The sequence below is a fragment of the Ambystoma mexicanum genome, chromosome 7q (assembly GCF_040938575.1).
Source record: "Ambystoma mexicanum isolate Mex_15411 chromosome 7q, UKY_AmexF1_1, whole genome shotgun sequence".
Lineage (NCBI taxonomy): Eukaryota > Metazoa > Chordata > Amphibia > Caudata > Ambystomatidae > Ambystoma > Ambystoma mexicanum.
Genome location: NC_090941.1, coordinates 644775657 through 644791743, shown reverse-complemented (window position 1 = coordinate 644791743; position 16087 = coordinate 644775657). Strand labels below are relative to the sequence as shown.

Below are 16087 nucleotides of genomic sequence, written 5' to 3'. Positions count from 1 at the left end.
TGTGGCCCTGGGACGGTGGCCGCTACCTGATCCTGACTCTGGGGGCGGCTATATGAGGAAGGACCACCTGGGGGAGGTGACTCTCAGGGAGACCCGATGACATCAATGGAATAAATCCTGTACCCTGCTTTTTCCTTAAAGGATACTTGCACGGCCCCCACTGCCCTGGCCTTAATGGCATACTGCTACCCTCACTCCTCCCCTCTGTGTAAAGTTGGTTAATCTAAGCTTTAAATTCCCACAAGAGAGGATATACGGAACACTTAGATGAAAAAGTGACAGGGAATGGCGAATGTCCCTCCTCCAGTAACTCACAGTGATCTGAAACCTAAATTGTCATTTAAAACTGTTGAGAATACTTCTCCAAACTCTACATTCAAATCATCAGAATTGTCCTTTAAAACTGCTAAAGATGTTTTTTCAAACTCAACATACAAATCATCAAGTTTGTCATGCAAAACGTATGACAATACATCTTTAGACTCTGCCACCATGTTGTTACAAACTGACTTCGTTTTTCCCAATGAAAGAAATACTGCCATGAGAACGCTTAGCTGAGTAATGAAGATCAGTGATGACCAAGAGCACAGGCAGCCCTCTAGTTGTAACACGCACATATCAGCTGGTGGGACATTTAAAATGGGAACCAGCTGGCACAGGAGAGCTGGCCGGAGAGGTTGAGTCCTCTCTATGCTGACCGTAGGACGGCTGTGTGAGTACAAGGTCTATGGAGCCAACCGGCTCATGGGAGAAACCAAAGAAGGCAGATTGTGAAGGTTGGCACACCGTGGGATCGCCAGAGGAGAAAGGACGAGCTCCTGACGCACAGCAGTAATGAAGAGTCACCTTGGCACCCCCATAGCCCAGGGGAGAGTGGAATAAGGAAAGAGAGAGCCATGAAAGAGATGGGAACCACAAGGCACAGTCTGGGAACCAGAAGGATGAAAGCGGGATGCCACCGAGCCACTGCAGGTTCAACACACAGAAAGCAATACCCGCTACAGCAGACCAGCGAGTCCACGTGAGGGAGAAGGGTGAGAACCACAAGGCAGAGGTGGCAAAACTGAAGGAGGAAAGCAGGACACCAGCGATCCACTGCAAGTTCACCACAGGGAAAGCAATACCCGCTGCAGCAGACTGGTGAGTCCACATAAGGGAGAAGGGGACACCTGAGCATTTTAGCAATGAAACCAAAAGCAAACAACGATGGATGAAGCAAATGAGATGGAACAAAAGTTGCTATATGTCTTAAAGAAACAGACCAGAATGAACAGAAGAGTTTGTCCGATTTGTGAGTGTGCGTGCTACGCATATAAGAAAGCCCCGGCAGGAGACTATACCAGGCCTTTCAAGCCACAAGTATTTTGCATGTGAGAAGAAATGTTTACTTATAAAGAAAAGCTCTGGCAGCAGAGTATACCAGGCATTGCAATTCATGAGAGTTTGTGTATGAGGAAAGCAAATGTTTACTTACATGAGAGAATCCCGGCAGGAGAGTACACCGGGTAAAAATAGATTGAACAATCTATATAATGTGCAGCATTCTGATAAAGATACATCAGGAAAATAGATCTCAAGGAGAAAGAATAAACCTGGCAGTAAGTACATGAGGTAGTCTATAAAGAATATCAGTGAAGTTACTTTGTATATTACGTTTATTTTGATCCAATAGAACTTAACGAACCAGTATGATGCTGAGTGAAGAGAAATCAAGGGAAGAGAACTACCCTCTGAATTTGTGAACTTTATTTGCATGGAACATTTATGTTGGAGTTAAGCATTCTTATTTTGGAACATTTTTACACTTTCCAAGGCCAAAGACATTTCTCTTTTCACCATATAGTTGATTTTTAGAATCTGAGGGTCAGAATAGTACTTTGGACGCAGCACAGTTTGCTTGGACATCTTGACAAAGGACTGACCCATTTGTTTTGTTTTAGGTAGGGAAAATACCTCTTAGAGCAAAGACAGAGGCATGTTCCAAACTTATTTTTGTTTAATAAAGGTATATGGCCAAAACCATGAATCACCTGTGTCTGAGTTTCATTCCTGACTCCTGACAGCATAAAATCACAAAATATTTTTGAGATGTGAAGGTTGTTAATGACCATGAGAGATACTTCCTGCAGAACTCTAGTGGAAAATATGGAGGTCATTACAACGTCTAATTTCTCGACTGAGATGGAAAGGGAATTCGGAAGTATCTCGGAAATATCACTGCAATAGGATTTACAAGCAAACAAAAAAGAATTGAAGTGTAATTTAAGGCTATTATCAAGTAGAGCAAGGGGGGAGAACATGTAAGTAAAGCTAAGACTCTCCAGCAGAGATATAAAAACATGCATATGGCTTATCATTATGTTTTATTACAGAAAGAAGAGGAATGTATGTTACGTGAAGTGGTTACAAAAAATGTGCGTAAATTCTGGGCTCTTATCAATCAATTAACTACTACCCGGGCTACTTTACAAGTAACTCTGTTACAGAAGCCTTGTGTGAGACACACTTTAAAATATTGTACAAACTACCTGATGGAAAAATGGTCGTAAATAGAAGTGATGTTAATTGGGCATTGAAGTTTGGCATATTATATGTCTACCAAATCGTCTGAGCAGCCATATTTTGAAGAGTGACAAATCCATGTGGGCAAAGGTTTTATATCTTTTATTTAGGGATACTTAAGCTGCTAAATGTACCACGCCTTCCTGGAAGCTGTCTACTATTAGCCCGATTTATAAGAACGGCGATCGTACCTGTCCTTCAAATTAAATGGACAGATCGCCCTTCTCGATGCAGATAGTAAAATCTTTGCATCAATCGATTTAAGAGAACTAGAAGAATGGGCTTCATCAGTTGGACTGCTGCTTAAATACCAGACTGGATTCAGAAAGGGTATGGGCACAATACTTCATGGTTATATTATGAATTGCCTACAGGAGCATGCATGACGGGAGGACTCATTGTCTAGTTATGTGGCTTTGATTGATTTTTACCAGGCATTCAACGCTCTGAATCGTGAATTATTACGTTTAAAGCTGCAGAAGTGGGAAATGCCACCATCTCTTTTAGTGATTATCAGATATCCCCATGAGGATACTTCTATACAGGTCAAGGTGAATAAACAGGGCTGCCTGTTGAGGGAATTTTATACTTTTAGAGACCTGAGTAAGGACTGTATTCTTCCCCGATGCCTATTTAACCTGTACCTATCAGATCTGGGTGATCATCTTGATAGGGTGATGTTTGCAAAGCCAAAAATACAGACCTTGACAGCGTCTTGGATGGCATATGCGGACGACATCGTCCTAGTGGATTATACACCGCTGTGATTACAACGCCTTATTAATGCCACATTAGTTTATGCGGCTATTAATGATTTGGTTATAAATGAGAGCAAATCGAATGTAATTCATTTTAATAGAAATCTTTTTTTAAAAACATACAGGTATACTTGGAAGATGGGTGAATAGGTGAGATTGAAAAATATGGCTGGACAATTTACTTCTCAAGTTAAGAGAAACAACAATAAATATTGCACATTTTCTTTCCTCCCTTTAACAATGTTATAAATTAAAGGGTGTGCCCTCCATTTGATATGGTCAAGAGATCTCCTACTTAGTGATAGCATTTATTTGGGATCTTATGAAAAGGCAAGGTCTGGAAAAAGGCTCTCAATATGGCCACCGACTTACCAGTAACGACGATGGGGCTTGCATTTTTTGAAGGTTCTCTCATTATATTGTAAAATGCCAGTCCCACCAACAGCCTCACTTTTTGATGATTTAAATTAGATAATGGACTCTAGCAATCCTGCTACTTTGTCAAATTTTTCGGACCTTTGTGGAAATTATACTGATTGGTAGCCAACAGTCTTCGGCTGTGCTGAAAACTATTCCTGCTCTATCTGAAAGATTGCTATTTCAAGCTGATTGGATTCAAACGATAGATAAGATGCGTGGATATGCCATATATCAAAGCTTCTCAAAAGGAGGCAAGATGCTAGGAGTTGTACCTATGTACTTGTGAAAATTGCCCAATGCTTATTAGAGAAAACTGTTTTTAAGGTTCAGACTTAACCTGTTACCTACAAATAAGGTTCTCGCAAAATGCTCAAATATTATGAAACAATTAGCATTTCTCTAATGTGTGTTCCAAATGGAGACATTCAAACACTGAAACATTTACTGATTTATTGTCCAGCACTTACAAATCTTCACTCTTTAATATTCGGTAGATTTGCAACTAACCCTGAGTGGTTAACTACAGAAAAATTCTGGGAGAGTCTTTCGAGTGGGCAGGACATTATATTAACTATAGAAGTTTCAAAATGTTTAGGAAAAGTAGATGTGGTTACAATTAGATGGTAAACAATAGTGGAACATCTGATATATAAATTGGTGCTGTGGATTGATCCGCAGAAAGTTCATGAAATATCTTGAATATGTAAATGTTGGTTTTTAATATTAGTGCAGTTATAGGGCTTTACTTTATTTTTAGGTGTGTGAAATGCTCTACCAACAGCATACAATGGACTATGGACAAATGGAATTTGTAGCTATATATTGAAATTACTTTTGTCTACTCTTTTTGTATGGGATTTAAATTATTTATATGAATTGATCAGAGATATTGCTATGTCATATGGTATTAATTGCTTTTAAGTTTGTGTAATTATTTGTTCTTCTTTTTCTTGATATTTGTGATGTTGACTTGTTTAGCCATATCACATTCAACTAAAATTTTTAAAAAATACACACACACATCCGACATCCACAACCTCCTTGAAGTCAAGGACATGGAGTTCCTGGGGGGATGGAAATGTGATTCTTTCATAACCATACCACCATGGTTGATAAACTGCTGCCACCCGGCTCTGAGGTTCATGTCAAGAATAGACTGAATATTGCCAGAGGAGAGGTGGCCCTAATCTTCCCAGAATTTGACTCTAGTTGGTTATAGCAACTATACACAAAACATCCTTTGAAAGTCTTGTATGCGAAAGCATGTTGGGTTCCAAAACCTTCCTGACATTAGTCACCATTTACAAGCCTCCTGTGATGTCACCTCCCTCTTTAATGAATGTCCAGATTTCATTTCAAACCTCCAGCCCATCGCCAACAATATATTTATTTTAATATCTGGCTGCAGTGCAAAGCTAGCCCCTCCACAGCATGCTTGCTTAAACTATCTGACACCTTAGGCCTAACTATTTGGACATCTGATCCATCTCAGGTAGGTGGTCCCAGCATGGATGATGTTTTCACATGAGCAACACTGTAGCTTGCTGACATTTGTGTCACTCCTCTGCCATTGTAAGATCACTACATTCTCTGAACCAGATTGGCTCGATCTGGAAAAGCCCTTGTAGATCACCAGGCACATGTACAATTTCTTCAAGATAGACCCATGAAATTGGTGACCATAGTCCTCCTTACCTACACCTTTCTTGCCTCTTCCACCTCTGTGTGTACACCTGGAGATATACTCTGCAGCAGCCTACAGTATGAGTTACCCCAAGCAGCTCTTAGCCATAATGCAGAGAAAGAAGGGAACCTTGGAGCACATATGGCAGAAACCCCACCCCACATGCCATGACCTACCATGCCATTATTAATGCTACAATGCCTGAAATGTCTCCCCCCTTGTGCTTCTTAACACCCGGCAGGCAAGTGAATCTTCTTTTTTCAAGAAAATGAGAGGGTAATCCAATGAAATATCACCAGCTGCCATCACTCCTCCACTTCACCTCTTCCTATCCCAAAAGCTACTTTCTCCTTCTTTAACTACATACTCCAACGGTCACTGTCAAAATTGTTCTGAAAATGAAGGCTTCTTCCGAATAGGTGCACCCCTACCAGACAACCACAGTTGAGGAGACTGTTGCTTTCATAGCATCCAGCCTTGCAGTGCTAGTAAACTGTTCCCTCTCAGTTCTGTGTGCTTTCCCAGAGCACTGAAGAAAACGTGTCAGTCCCTTCTTGTAGAAGCCACCTGATCTCCCTGCCATCGCACCAAACTAAGGCCTAATTGCCAAAGCTCCTTTCTTGGAGAAAATTGGGGATAAGTAGCCACCCAATGTATGCTGAATTACTGTGAACTGAACACCCTACCTCACTATTACAAGTAAGGCTTTCGATCCACTAGAGGAACCAAGTGAGTCTTGCTGCACAAGAGGGATAAACATCTGAACTCCCTGGACAACAAAACCCCTGCTGTTCTCATTCTCCTTGATCTGTCAGCAACATTTGACACTGTGAACCATGCCACTCTCATCAACCACCACAGAGTCTTCTTCAGCATCCATGGCCAGGCCCTCAACTGCATTACCTTGTTAGACAGAGAGTTGAAGGTGAGGTTTGGACTTTACCTTTACATGAAATCTCTCCTAGACTGTGGTACACCCCAAGGCTCTGCCCAGTCTCTTTAATGCCTTTCTGAAACCCTTGGTGAGCCTCAGAGCTCCATTTGCTGTCTCATTTCAAACAGATGCCGATGACACAGGTTTCCCCCTATCGGAGGTCCCTCAAATTATATTCCATATGAGACATGCCTACACACCATTATGATTGGCGGACCAACTACAGTTTCTGCCTCAACACATTTAACACTGAGGTTATCTATCTGCATTCCGCTTGACCCACTGCTCTTCCATTCATCTGCCCTAACAATATGGGCACCCCCTAATTCTGACACCAATTTCAAAACGCCTGCACATCACATGTGTTTGTTCTCCTCCGCCCCTCAAATCCAAGATATCACCACCCTCATGTAAAAACACAATCTGCCTTTCCTCCAAATGTCACATAATGTGGAGGTTACCATGGTGCTCTCCCGAACGGAATACTTTGACAGTCTTTACTCGAGTCTCCCCAAAGGACTGATTCTACAGTAATAAATTATACAGGAAACGGCTCCCAGATTGCTCCTGGGCTGGAGACCCAGTAGCAACAACAACCCAACTCTCCTCAAATCCCTGCACTGGCTCCCAGTTGACAACTACATTTTCAAAATATTCAGATATGTCATCCATCAAGGCCACCAGTGTCTCGGGCCAGGCAGGCGACATCCAACAGAACCTCTCCTTGTACTGAGCTTCCAGGTTCAGCAAGCTGCTTTACACGCCTCGCCCTATGAAGAAATTAGGAAGTTCATAGGCAGATTACTCAAATTTGCAGGTGCCTCCACTATGGAACAACCTCTCCACTTCCCTGAGATCACTGGACAGCCATCTTCGATTCAGGAAAATGCTAATGACACTCCTCACCATGCTCTCCTTTGACAGTGTATGGGCCTGCTGCTATCTATCCTCTCAGAGCTATCTATGATGTTTAAATCTTCTGGACTTCCTCTAGCCCTTACAACTGATTGGCCTGCGGCTGTCCACTTTGACAGTGATGGTGAAGAGCACTTACTCCTACGGATACATGGAGAGCCTCTTTGCGGCTTCCAGAACATCTTCACTGTCTCTCCACTGCATTACGTTGCGCATGGGTACCCCTGTTGATAGCATGCTGCACTTCTCCCTGCCCCCCTTGCCTTGCTGTGAAGGTTCAGACCCCGCTTTCCTTTCCCCGCCCAACTACCATGTCCCCTCCCCCTTAACCTTGAGGCATTATGAAGCTACTGTGTTTGCAGTAGCCTCGTGACAAAAGAAGAATAAATAAAAAAATGCCTGTTTGGAAATAGCAAGAAGGTTTGTTATTTCATTTTGCTCTTGTAATTACAGTCATCTGGGTATACAGGGAGTGCGAGAGGAGAGTGGTCCCGCGCATACTAGGCATGAATGGGAAGAGGGTGTAGGGCCGGTTCTGGAAGAAGCAGAATGGAAGAGAGCGTGCAGCAACACTAAACATGTCTCACATAACATGAGGTGCAAATGAATTCACTATAGATATTTGCACCATTCATACATAGCGCCGACAATGGTGCAGAAAATGTTTAACTATGGCAGCACGAACTGCCCCAAATGTGCATGCCCGCCAAGGGCCAGATTTATACACATGTGGTGGGAATGCCCTCAAGGGCATAGTTTCTGGTGTATAGTAGTGGGAACTCTAGCGAACTGTATGGGCTGGGCACTCACAGTGTCTATTAGACATGTCTGCTGGGCATTATACCTAGCAAGAAAAACAGTAATGTGAGGACGACATGTGTGCTGTTGGGGCCAACACTGGCAAAGAGGCAAATAGCGATGAAGTGGGAGCTGCCCAAGGGGCTGTCTGCAGGACTCTGCACTGAGGACATGGTTAGATGGGCTACAGCCGAGAAGGTCAGTAGACTGAAAAATCCCGCCGAACAGGAAGGCCTATGGAAGGCCTATACTCTATATGGGATGAGTACTTCTTGGACGCAGTACTGGCCTCCCCAGACATAATTCCACCATAATGTATAAGTGCAGCGCGAACGAGTGGAGGTACCAGAAGTTAAGGGGAAAACTGGGAATGTCTGGGGAGACATGTGGGACGGGGGTACAGGGCGACTGGTGTTTATTCGCAGGGTGAAAAGGAGTACGACTCAAATTGGGAGTTTGGATGAAAACAAGGAGAGGTGCCAGTGGGACATTGCCAATGTTTGACCTATCTACGGTGATGAATTGTCGGTGCTATTTATATTCCTGCTTGTTATTTATGGTGTGTTATCAAAAAAAGAAAATGTGTATTATATGCCAGCACACATTTCGCATCAACCGTGCAATGAAGAAATATGAAACACAAACAATCATTACAGTCGTCGTTTCACTCTTTGTTTCATTACAAATGTTTATGCCATAAAGATAAGACCCAGCTGATCGGCAAGGCAACTGCATGCATGGAACGAGCAGGGAATCGCGTCACCACGCACAACACGTCTGCATCCCTAAACCTTTCAAAAGCAAAACACATATGTGTTAGATGATATTGATTTGCCAAACCTTTTTCCAAATATTCTTTTAAACCGTATCATTCTTCATCGAATTAATCGGTATACAGTGATTATAACGAAAAAGTAAATAACAAATATTTGATTGAATGTATGTGTGGGGTAAGTGATTAAAAAGTGTGGGAGGAGGGGTAATGAAGCTAGGCAAACGGGTGTTTGGGGGGATACCCCCTCCCCAAAATAAAGAATAGAAAATAATTCTACATGTGTTCCTTACGTTTCCTTCACTGAAAAAGTTTTCATTATTTATTTATTAGTTATAAACACATGGAACCAATTAATCATTTAATAATTCAATCCATTCAAAAACAGGTATAATGTCACATTCTACACCCACTAACCCAAAATGTTTACAAACCTATTGCAATTGAATACAATATTAAACAGTTAACAAACTACATTTAAGTACATTTAAAGTGGCAGTGCAAATATGGTGTAAACAAACTGTTTTCGCCCTTCATCATGTAGATTACTACCTAAACGTGCAATCTCTTTTCTTAACCTGTGCAGTATGAACTCATAGCCTGCTCCAACTAGCAAATAACTGATATGTACATTTCTACTAGTTTTGATGAAGAGTCTTAGGACGTCCACTGCCTTTTCTTCACCAGGGCAATTCAAGTTAATTCATATCTACAAAATATCAGAAAAAGTACAATAAACATCACTCTTGTGACATGTACCCAAGTGTCACCGTTCCTGGTTATGCAAGCACTTAATAGACATTGTATCCTACCATCACTTAAAACCTCGTGACAATATGTGCACTGTGTGGTAGACTAACATGAAGTAAAGACGTTGAACAGCAATGACAGGGACTTATTTTAAAGCTGATCCTCACTGGCGTGATTGAGGAGCAAATGTAAGTGTGTGCGGGTAGATTGAAAGTGGGAACATGTCTGTTAAAGGTGATGGCGAATATGAAGCTGTGTTTCATTTTCTACAGCGCCTGTTTTCATCTATACACATTACCTCAAAACAAAGACATGGCTGGCTTGTGCTAATGTTCGCTGTCATTGGTTTCTCTCCACAGCTGAAGTACTATGATTCCATCAAAGCAATCATTTCTACCTCAAACCACGAGGCCACAGCTTTGGTCATAGGTGAGAATTGGCCTTTCTTGATGTTTCTCGCAGATATGTCTTTATGGTGTTTGGCCCAGGGCCATATGTCGCCAAATTGCATCCCATAAATGAGTAGCTTGTACATGTTGTGTGTTGTCTGTGTATGACTGTGTATAATGGAGTACAATTGAAGAAGAAGCAATGTTGTTGTACAGCTCTGGTTATCTATATATTAGGATCATTAGAGGGGATATAGATAAGCTATCTTTACGCAGAGGCGCCCCAACATTTGGACATTGGAACCATGATAGTTCAAGTCTAGAATGATCTTTGAACTCTGGCAAGGATATGGCAGGAGTTGTGAATCCTGGCCGAGCTATCATAACACTTGCTCCATTGGCGGACTGTTATAGACATTAGTGCAGAAATAGAGCAGAAACAGAAGAAGAGCTGCCAAAGCCAACAGTTCTGGCTTGTGTATAGGTATTAAGGGGGCCTTTACAAGGCACTACCAACTATTGGTACTTAAGATGGCAACAGCTGGAAAATGGTGCAGGTAGGTAACTGGGCATATGATGGCACTGCCTGGCAAATGCTTATCTAATACCTATACACAAAACAATTGGCTTTTAACAGGTCTTCAATTCAAGGAACAGATGCAAGGATGCACATACTGCTTCGCAATCAAGTGGCTGAAGGCAGACTTGCTTAAGGCATTTTTATTATACCAGTAACACATGTAAAGCTGCATTTCCACAGGTAACTCGCAGAGGACTGCTTAGAAAGAATACTGGCAAGCCCAGTGCAGCACAACGTTTGATGAGACTTGCTTATAAAGCTAACTAAATTAGATCACAGGAGGATGCGTTTTGGTGGGTCGGGGGAGGTAGTGGGTCGGAGTGCCCATAGCGATTAGCACGGCTATGAGCAGTCAATGGGTTAATAAATAACCAAACGACACCCACAAGCCTGTGTGCCCTTCCCCATATCCCATCTCCCTCCCAGTTGTAATCCAATTAAATAGTTTCAGCGTTAAGTTGTTGCTTAGGTGCTATCGAATGGACAAATTTAAAAATATGATTTCAAAATAAATGGGCATAGTTATTCATAATTACTTATTTAATTGCCACAAACAAGTAAATAAATAAATAAACACTTTACAGAAACTGCAACAAAAAGCACTTAGGAGGTGGAATTATTTACAAATATTCATGATGAATACGACAACTACAGTACGACAAAAAAGAATGCGTAGATTTGCTAGTCATCACCTGACTAGTGAAACATTCATCATGTCACAGGGCCTAGTAGTATTACCTATCCATACCATCTTCTATATCAGATTATTTCATTGCTTCAGTTGTATCACAATGTATACTGATCATTAAACGTATTAGATGAGACTGTTGTGTCCATGCATTGATAAGTGCCTAATTATATTTGCACATAGTGACTCTGAAAGTTCTGGAATTCCTGATATTGTAAATCAACATGGTTATAGTCTGAAGGGTTCCTCAATTCACTTAATAAAATCATTGTGTGCATTATCCAGAACAGGACTGTGAGACTTGTCCTTGGCCTCAAGCCCTGGGATCGTATCTCTCCAGCTCTGAAATCAATCCATTGGCTCCCAGTGGATGCTAGGATTAAATTCAAAACCCTCTGTATCGTCCACAAGGCTTTCTGGGGCCTGGGTCCAAAATACCTTCAGCTATCCCTCCACAAATACCTCCCCTCTCAAGCTCTTTGCTCCTCTACCTCTAACTCCCTCCGGGTCAATTGTTTTTCTTTCAAAGAAACGTGCTGGGGGTAGATCTCTATCTTCAGCTGGGGCCTCCCTCTGGAACAGCCTCCCTGCCACTCTAAAACTTGAGGAGAACCATCTCCGGTTCCGGAAGCACCTCAAGACCTTCCTCTTTGCTTCTGCCTTCGCTCCCCCTCTCCCCTGCTGATCTGCTCTCTCTTGGCACTGTGCACCTGGCCACCCTCTGTCCCCTGGGCCCAGGTACCTGCTCACCCTGCCACCCTTCTGCACTGCCTCCCGGCCACCCCTTGCACTGAGGACTGTAGCTGTACCCATACAGCCACCCCCCATTTTATTTCTTCTCTTTTTTTTCTGCACTTTTCAGACTACCCAGTCTGCTGCCTTAAACACAGCACTTGCCACTTGCTGGCTGCACTACCACTGTTTATTGCCTCAATGTTCTATTTATTATTATTTATTCTGCTCTCCTCTGCTCCGCACTTTCCACTCTTCCCCTTCCATGCACTTTTTCCCTTTTTCCCTTTCCCATGCACTTGCGCGTTCTCAATGTCACTGGGCCTAGTAAGATCGTTGTTGTGTTGTCTTCTCTCCTGTTCCCCTCCCTTGCCTAGTCGCGCTCTGAAACACTTGTGTACGAGCGCGATACAAATAAAATATCATATCATATCATATCATGGTGTTGAAAAATTCAATAGTAATTGACACTAACCAATTACTTATCCATTCACTAAGACATAACAAAATATTACTCATTCCCTGAATACACGATGTGCTTCACCTGGGACATTGAAATTCCACGTGCCTCTGGTCACAGTGCTATCAAACCCCATTAATATGACCACTTATCCTTAACTCGATTGATGTACTGCCTTGTTGCATGGTCAATATATGGTTAGTTGGATTGGAAAAAGGTCCCAGTAGTTCTATAAATAAGTGATAAATTGTATGTTAAAAGACCTTATTGTTTTCTCAATATGCATCATAGACAAGGTTTTCCCGAATGTGATATGCCTGTTGTCCCGGATTCTACATTGATGGTGTAGGTATTCCTACAGGGGTTAAGTGGATACAAATTCTGATTACCTTGTCCCCATTAGTTTGAGTACAATCTGTTAACTAGATGTGTGGATTTGTTAGGTATGTGTCTTACCTTGAGTAATGCAATTATTTGAAGTCCCTGTTGAGCACCTCCTTAGTAGTGTTCTCTTCCTCTGTCTGGCATCCGTGTGCGTGTCAGCACGGGCACCATTTTGGAACGGCTTTATGTGCAACAAATGTTGTGATGATTGAGTGATACACGTCGTGCTTTTTGGCAGTAACCATGACACCAGCTTATTGTCTAGATTTGTGGTAAAATGGTGTTCCCTTTCTAACATGTCATGATTAGGAAAATAGCTGCGCATGGGGGGAGTCCAAGGAACCAACTGAATTAATTCATAAAACGCACCTCCAATTATTAGAGAACCTGCGAGGTGGACTGTTTCTATGGGGTGTCTAATGAAATAATTAGCCAAATTGTAAATTCAGAAATTGGCCGTGCAGATGTTGGCATTCTGTGAGCGAGCGGAATGGTTAAATACATTGTACTTCTAAATAAATGGAAAGTTCAGAAAAAAATAATTGTATCATAAATTATTTACTGAGATGATTATACAGCATGTTAATTCATTCTGGTGAAGCAATTGGTATCGCTCTTCCATATAGCGATAGGATTGTAACTTGAGACCTCCTGTTACTAAAAAAGGTGTTGGTTTGTCACGTAACCAGTCCCTGATGCATAAGTGCTAATTGATGCGTTCGCAGCCTGTGAGCGGGCATCACCTAAATCAGTTGCGGTCGGTAAATGGCACTTGTGGTATTCAACAACCCCATACTGATCACATTCCCATAAGATGGGGAATGATATGCGGTTACCTTCATATGGATGGTTTATCATGCCTCTGATGGATCTTAGCCGATAATAGTTGGCAACAAATATTATTTTCCCAAATTGTGACATTGTCGCTATATTACTATCGTAATAGCCAATTGGCTAATCCTGCTATCAGGCACCGTGGGTTTTCAAGTCCCATTTAAAAATTACATTAAGGTTGCAAATGATTATTGTTTGTGCATTAAGGTTGAGGGCAATCAAAGCGTCACGAGAGTGCTGAACTACATGTCAATGTGTACTTCATACTAAGTCAATCTACATTGGTTGCCATATTTTTGAATCCTCTCTAGAATCCTGTGGGCAATGGCATTGTTCGGCTATACATAGTGAACATGTCAAATTCAGTATTCAGTCAGTCAATTAAGGAATGATACAGTATATACTGGATTAGATTCATGAGCGTAGTACAAAGTTGAAGGTGAAATTATGGTCTTGCTCTTATGGAAACTATAGTCACATACCCAAGAAAAAACTAATAATAAGTAATAACTTAATCAAAGGAAAACGTGCATCTCATGGTCCTTATTAAGGCCGAGTGTAATACATTGTAATCTTTAAATCATCTTCATTTCTAGTTGCTTGAGGTGCATCTCCACATCACCACCTCTTTTTCCACACGTAGCTTCTATAGGCCAATGAATCAGATGTCCGCTTTATTGCCCATCTGGTCGTTTTCTTGCCAGGGGTTTCCTAAAGGTAATTTTGGGTCCTGGCTGTTGAGGCTGGACAGATGCTCTCTGATCCATACTCGAAGTTCCTGTATAGTGCTACCAATGTATACCTCATTGCAGACAAAGATGATTCCATACACTATGTACTTGGATCTAAAATTAATGAACTCTCGTATATCCATTCAAACAGAGACTATATCCATGTTGATTTATAATATCAGGAATTCCAGAACTTTTAGAGTCACCATGTACAAATATAATTATGGCGCTTATCAATGCACAGACACAACAGTCTCATCTAACACGTTTAATGATCAGTATACATTGTGATACAACTCGAGCAATGAAATCATCTGATATAGAAGATGGTATGGATAGGTAATACTAAGAGGCCCTATTATATAATGAATGTTTAACTATTCAAGTGATGACTAGCTAATCTACATATTATCTTTTTGTCTTTTCTCTCTTTCCTTTTTTCTTCTCATTTTTGTTTACTATTCCCTTCCCCATTACCTACATTCTCTCTCTCTGTTTATTTTGTACACCTGCATTTATTTGTCTCCCCAACATTGGATGTAAACTGAATCTTGTACAACATTTCCATTATTTATAATGATTGTTGATTACTTCTGGATGTGCATTCATTTAATTAATTAAGACTGCTGGTATTGTTTGCATAGCAAGATAATTGTTTTGCCTTGAAAAAGACCTAATAGGTCAAAACACATGTTGGCAAAACTTGAGGGCAAATCCACAAAAATGCCCAATAAATTAAACTTATACTGCAATTATCTCATGCTCATTCACTTATTTTATGTGACAAGAACTCTATACCTATAAATCGGGACAAGCACATGTGACACCGGCACGATTCATAGTTTACAATTTTAGAAACAGTCCCTAGTTGCAACAACCTGCAGAGAGGGATGGGTGCACTACTGTACACTGAAACAAAGCATAACGGAGGCTAAATGAATTAAAAAGAAATCGTGGTGCATAATGAATAAGTGATACTGGAGCTTGGGCTCACCACGAACCAGAGGTCCTTACTGGAAGTGCGAGAGGTGAGTAATATGGCCGAATACATCAGAGGGTGTTGGTGGTGGAGGGGGGGAGGGGGTGAAATCACCTGCAGACGGCAGGCAAAGTGTGGATTTTAACAAACGGGGAGCTGCAGCTAAATGCATTCTTCACACAGCTCGACCTAGTCTTTGGTTCGTTAGATGCCTTTTTTGCATTGCCAGGCTTCCAGGATGTTCATGGTAACCTTAGTAACAGAGGCATATCAGCAGAACAGAGAATGATAGAAGGAATGAGTCATCAATCGCCGGGCATCCTGGATGACCATTGTCACCACCGTGACAGATGTATATCAGCCACACAGAGGGTAATACAAGGAATGAGCCATGCATCCCCAGGCATCCAGGATGGTCATGGTGACCACAGTAGCAAAGGTATACCAGCCATACAGAAGGAATAGAAGGAATGGACCATGCATCACTGGTCATCCAGTATGACCACAGTCACAATCGTGTCAGGGGTTTATCGCCAGGCGTCCAGAATGCTCATGGTAACCTTAGTGCCAGACGACTATCAGCAGTGCAGAGAGAGACATAAGGAATGAGCTATTCATCGCCAGTCATCCAGGATGCTCATGGTGACCAGAGTACCAGAGGTGTACCAGCAATACAGAGAGTACAGAGAGAGACAGAAGGAATGGACCATGCATCCA

The 16087-nt window shown here is 41.8% G+C and overlaps 1 protein-coding gene across 2 annotated transcripts in view; it reads left to right on the top strand.

Moving 5' to 3' along the window:
* LOC138528519 (cilia- and flagella-associated protein 337-like) overlaps nucleotides 1-16087 on the top strand; it is an 875503-nt gene that overhangs the window by 285281 nt on the left and 574135 nt on the right. For both annotated transcript variants that reach the window (XM_069640251.1, XM_069640252.1), the window contains one exon: nucleotides 9953-10022. In XM_069640251.1, the coding sequence (XP_069496352.1) occupies nucleotides 9953-10022 (70 nt within the window). The remainder of the gene's footprint in view (nucleotides 1-9952; nucleotides 10023-16087) is intronic.